General features: G+C 45.8%; 1 protein-coding gene across 1 annotated transcript in view; it reads right to left on the bottom strand.

Annotated features, from left to right (window-relative positions):
• Nucleotides 1–352: 352 nt before the first annotated feature.
• The window catches only part of PTPRQ (protein tyrosine phosphatase receptor type Q), a 179,005-nt gene continuing 173,357 nt past the window's right edge, over nt 353–6,000 (bottom strand). The window contains exons 44-45 of the mRNA XM_065403406.1: nt 667–790; nt 353–390 (exon numbers count right to left, since the gene is read on the bottom strand). Of these exons, the coding sequence (XP_065259478.1) occupies nt 353–390; nt 667–790 (162 nt within the window). The remainder of the gene's footprint in view (nt 391–666; nt 791–6,000) is intronic.

Below are 6,000 nucleotides of genomic sequence, written 5' to 3'. Positions count from 1 at the left end.
TTAGGAATATGAACATTTTCCTTCACATTTGGCTAATTTTTAATCATTTACAAGATAACTGGGGAAAAGGGGCATTTGTTGAGAGCACACTTTCAATTTAAATACATATTGAGTTATTTACATAACAACAGAACTGCAATCTGGGCAAAAGTATTGCTGATCTTTATTGCCTAGTGATTTGCATAAAATAATTTATCACATTTATGAAGGCACATTGATAGAAAAGGAACCATTTCAACATTTTTTTAAAAAATGATTGTTTTTAATTCATTATAAGGGGATTTGTTTTGGCCCCTGCATTTAGAAAAATACCATTTGGTTTTCAAGACCTAATAATCTTTGCTTTAAATATTTACATAGTAGTTTCTTCCCATTCAAGTTCCACATCACCTACAACAGAAACAAATACATTAAATTAAACTGCTTTTTAAATGAACATTAACCAATTACTGATAACTCTTAGTATGTATTTGAAAGAATTTCTGTTGAAAAATGTAAATAGCTTGAGCAATGACTGATACCATAATCTGGGTTAAAGGGCAGCAGAAAGCCATAACTTTGCACTTATCAAGCCTCCAAGTGCTTGTCAAAGTATGCTTATTAGTATGAACAAATCAAAGCATCTGCTAGGAAAAAATAACTTTGGAACAATCTGTATCTACTTACCTTCCATGGCATCCAAAGAGTCCATCTTTTGCAGTGCTGAATAATTTACAAAACATATGGACTGACTGCTTCCCTTGCTTGTCAATAGGTCCAAAACACACTGATGCAAAAAAATATATTGTGCCTGTATGATGTAAAAGTTAGAGGTTACTTACATGAATTTATGATGAAAAATTTGCTTTTAATAACAAAATATTTTAACACAATTTTGAATAAAAACCTATAGATGTTCTGAAAGTAATTCTAGTTTTGCAACTTGTTCCAACCCTTTGATAATGTCTTATGTCTGACCCAATTCTGATAATTATGAATTATCAATTATTAGTCTATAGGCATGTTAATTACTATGCTCAGTCAAATATACAAAATTTATTCCAAACATAACTGAAGATAATAGACTGCACCACACCATTCCCTCAAAGCTAGTTATACATGAAAAAATGTGTTCAGCTTGTTTTTCAACATTTGATTCAGACTGAAGGAGCTGAACCACATATATCAAGCACTTAAATGAAGAAACTTTCCTCCCTCCTAGCATGCTGAAAGCCAGCAGGGTGCAGTCAAATGCAAAAAATCCACTAAATTCCATTCACTTAATACGTGGCCTGTTCATGACGGAAAAAACAAATAGCTTCTAAAGATAGATGCCTGTTGTAGAGGGCATTTTGAGAACCAGCTTAGAAATAAAAATGTTGACTTTCTTGGCTTTTGTGCATTGGGATAAAACTCTTAATCATTCAAACTGTTTCTAATACATAATGAGGGTTTCATTTAGATGGTTATGTCTCTGGAATCAGTAATTCTCAAGCCGCAGATAACTGAAACAATAAACTTTCAGAGCTGCTGCAGTATACAGTAGCAATACATATTTTTTGCATATATTGTTTCCTGAAATCCTTATTGACATGATAGGGTGCTTCAAAATACCCATTGTAGTAAAGCCTTTTTTGGGGAAGATATCTTGTTCTGTAATGGATCCATCAGGCAAATATGAGCTGTGACCTGACAGACTGAAGTTACAACAACATACATTTTTAAAATAGTTTATATTATTCAGATTTTGAACCCCAAAGGCTGTAAAGTCTGTTGTGCCAAAGCAGCACCCACTTGTATGCACTAAAAATCTTTCTGAAATTCCCATTGGGGCAGGAAAAAGGATGAAGGGGAGCACATGATGTGCCAAAAACCTTTTTGTAGGGTCTTTTCCTGGGAAAAAAAATCATTCATTAGGGACTAGACTGTGCATTTTACATACAGTAGAACCTCAGAGTTAAGAACACCAGAGTTATGAACTGATTGGTCAGCCACACGCCTCATTTGGAACCGGAAGTATGCAATCAGGCAGTAGCAGAGGGGGAAAAAGCAAATACAGCACAATGTTGCGTTAAACGTAAACTACTAAAAAAAAAAAAGGGAAAGTTTAAAAAAAAAGATTTGACAAGGTAAGGAAACTGTTTCTGTGCTTGTTTCATTTAAATTAAGATGGATAAAAGCAGAATTTTTCTTCTGAATAGTAAAGTTTCAAAGCTATATTAAGTCAATGTTCAGTTGTAAACTTTTGAAAGAACAACCATAATGCTTTGTTCAGAGTTACAAACATTTCAGAGTTATGAACAACCTCCATTCTCCATTCGTAACTTTGAGGTTCTACTCTCTACACACCCAAGCAGGGGGAAGGCAGGTCTACACTGCTACTTTTAGCAGAGCATTTCCCTGCCACAGTGAAAGACTCAAGTGGGAAAAGGCTCTAGGCTGCTGGAACCTTTCTCCTCTATCCCCAATGTTGGAGGTTTTCGCTACTGCATGTATCTACCCACTGTACAGAGTATGGTCACTGCAGCATGTAGTGACATGTACCCTACACACCGTCACAAGTGCAGGCAGTTGCAGACAAGGTCTCGGAGAGACACAATGCCTCCCAGAGTGCCTCGGTTGTGCTGGAGGGGGAAAAGGGAGTGGTTTTCTATAATCCTTTTTAGGGTACAGCTTACTCCTTAACCAGTACTGCTGTAGGGTTGCCAACTTTCTAATCGCACAAAACTGGACACCCTTGCCATGCCCCCCGCTCTGCCCCTTCTCTGAGGCCCCGCCCCCACTCACTCCATCCCCCCCCCATTGCTCGCTCTCCCCCACCCTCACTCACTTTCACCGGGCCTGGGCAGGGGCTTGGGGTGCGGGAGGGGGTGAGAGCTCTGGTTGGGGGTGCAGGCTCTGGGGTGGGACCAGAAATGAGGCGTTCAGGGTGCGGGAGAGGGCTCTGGGCTGGGGCTGATGGGTTTGGACTGCAGGAGGGGGCTCAGGGCTGGGGCAGGGTGTTGGGGTGTGGGAGGGGCTGTGGGCTCAAGCTGGGGGTGTGGGCTCTGGGTTGGGGCCGGGGATGAGAGGTTTGGGGTGCAGGAGAGGGCTCAGGGCTGGAACAGGAGGTTGGGGTGCAGGAGGGGGTGCGGGGTGTGGGCTCCGGGAGGGAGTTTGGGTGCGGGAGGGGCTCAGGGCTGTGACAAGGGGTTGAAATGCAGGCGGGTTTTGAGGTATGGGCTCTGGGAGGGAGTTAGGGTGTGGGAGTGGGTTCTAAAGTGGGGCAGGGAGTTGGGGTGTGGGAGTGGGTTTGGGGTGCAGGCTCCGGCCGGGTGGTGCTTACCTCAGACGGCTCCCGAAAGCAGCCGGCATGTCTGGCTCCTAGGCATAGGAGCCGGGGGGCTCTGCACGCTGCCCACGCCCGCAGGCGCCGCTCCTGCAGCTTCCATTGGCAGTGGTTCTTAGCCAATGGGAGCTGCGGAGCCGGTGCTCGGGGCAGGGGCAATGGGTGGAGCCTCCCTGGCTCCCCCCGAACCTAGGAGCGGGAGGGACATGTCGCCTGCTTCCAGGAACTGTGCAGAGACAGGCCAGGGAGGGAGCCTGCCTTAACCCCGCTGCACCACTGATTGGACTTTTAATGGCCCGGTCAGCGCTGGTGACCAGAGCCGCCAGGATCCCTTTTCAACCGGGCGTTCCAGTCTAAAACTGGATGCCTGGCAACCCTCTACTGCTAGCTGACACATAAAGTGTTGTGTATAGGGGGGAACAAGGGAGTTGAGTCATGGCCTGGCCTAGTCCCTGCCCCTCCCTGGGGATAGTGTCTCATGCACAGCCCCTGCACTCTCCCGGCACCTAGAGTTAAGATTCAGGTAGACAGGCTGGCAAGAAAGGAGTCCCTACTCCTCTTCCTATTTCCCTGCACAGCTATGTTAGGCTTATTCTTAATCTAGCCTTGTACCAGCGGTTCAAAATTGCAACACAATGGTTTGCAAAAGTAAAACAATTTCAATGTTATAAATATGGAAAGAAAGGGTGATATTTATTTTATTATATTTTATTCCTACAATTTAAAGAGAGGCTGATTTTTTATTTTTTAATTGCAGGTGGGAGGGAATTGCTTCTGTCTTGGTACCTTCTCTATGCTGACAATTTAAAACCCAAATTAGAGATCGTTATGAGGTGTTTTATAACAGAAATGTCAGAATAGCCTTGACTGCTAAAACCCTGCTTTGTTTAGGGAAACAATGGATAACCCTCAAAAACTAATAAGATTCATTCTGTTTCGATCAGTCTCAATGGTGACATGGAGTATTGCACCTATTGGTTCTGCAAAACTGTGCTGGAAATGACTTGGAGAAGAACAAGCTCTCTCATGACACTGCAATATTATACCGAAGTAACACTGACAATACTTCCTGCCTTTGATCAGGTTGGAAATCAGTATTAAGAGAACAGCCTCTTGTGTTACATTTTGGCACTTCCATTTTTGGCCTCTGCCAGAATCTGTAAGCACAGAGGTGAGCAAAAGTGACAAACATACGTTTTTAAAATAAGCCTTGACCTTAGCTATTGTCTTTTTTATTTGTAATAGTTTGGTTCTGTGAGGCCTCCACTGAATGGCCTCCCACTGAGGCCATTTAGATTATTTGATTTGCAGTGAAGGGTGTAAGACTACCGGTTCCAGTGCTCCTCACCACAGTAAAATCCCAGTGATAGGAGTTCTGTTATTTTCTCACCTAGCTACATGTGCTACATTTAAACTTACCTGTGATGGTCCTCACTCTGGGGCTGGTTGGTCAGGGTTAAGGCCTGTGACCTGCAGGGGGGTTGTTGGTAGGGGAGCTTGGGCCCCCCCATTCCACTGGGCTCTGAACCAGGGCCCTTTGAGTGCTATCAGTGATCTGACAGCCGAGGCTGCTTAAGGCTGCCTTCTCTGGGCCTCTTCCCATCTCCCCTCCTGCAACTGTCCCAAAGTCATGATCCGGGTTAAGGCAGTGTGAAGGGTGCCCGCTCATCACAAGGCACCTTCTGATGGTGGCATCTTCTCAGGCGCCACCTGCCTCCACCCACAATATGGCCCACCCTCCTGGGCCAGCTCAGGGCTTTCCTCTGCTGGGATAGTCCAAACAAAAAATAAAGAGGATTACCAAAGTCTAGAGTTCATATGGGGGGGAGGGGTGGGAGAGGGGAATGCTTCCCTTTCCAGCTGTCTGTAGCAGGTCCTCCTTTCCCTCAGGGAGGGATCTTTGGGCAATTGTCTTAGGGAGAGATTTCTGCCTTCCCTCCACTCTCATCTGCTGGAGATGCAGGTCGCAGGTCTGCTCTCTTCCCTGCTCTGCCACTGCCACCTAATGAGCTGTTCCCCTGCCTTTTAACCAGTGGCGTAGCCAGCCTCTAAGAGGAGGGCGAGCAAACATAAAAAAGGCGCCCCCCCTTGGCTCCTCCTCTGGCCACACCCCCTTGGCTCCTCCTCCAGCCACTCCGCGCCTCCCCCCTTGGCTCCTCCTCCAGCCGCACCGCCCCCCCCCCCCATGGCTCCTCCGGCCCTGCCGTGCCACCCCCATGGCCCCCCCCCTCGCTCCTGCGGCTGCCAGCCGCCATGCTGCGCCCCCCTCGCTCCTCCGGCCGCTTTTGCACCCCGCTAGCTACGCTACTGCTTTTAACTCTTCCTCCAGTAGGGAAATTTCCAACAGGTGTGGCGGGGCGGGACAGGCTGGGCCCAGAGCAGTTCCTTTACCCCTTGTTGCCCAGTGTGGGGTTGTACACCCCATCATACTACCAAACTGACATTTGCTAGAGAACAAACAGAATAGAATGGATATTTTTTTAACCCCCTACAGCCATCTATTGTTACTAGAGAACTCTACATTTTGATGCCAACCATTAATAAACAGAATAAAGAAGGGAAAACTATCCCAAACGATAAACAACCAGACCACAATATTTTCCATGTGACATTGTACCATGGTCTCAATTTTCATCCTAAGATTCCAAAATTTCAGATTTATAGGTTCAACTGCTGGAAAGGACAGACTAACT

The sequence above is a fragment of the Emys orbicularis genome, chromosome 1 (genome assembly GCF_028017835.1).
Source record: "Emys orbicularis isolate rEmyOrb1 chromosome 1, rEmyOrb1.hap1, whole genome shotgun sequence".
NCBI classification, from domain to species: domain Eukaryota; kingdom Metazoa; phylum Chordata; order Testudines; family Emydidae; genus Emys; species Emys orbicularis.
This window is presented reverse-complemented; position numbering and strand designations above follow the sequence as displayed.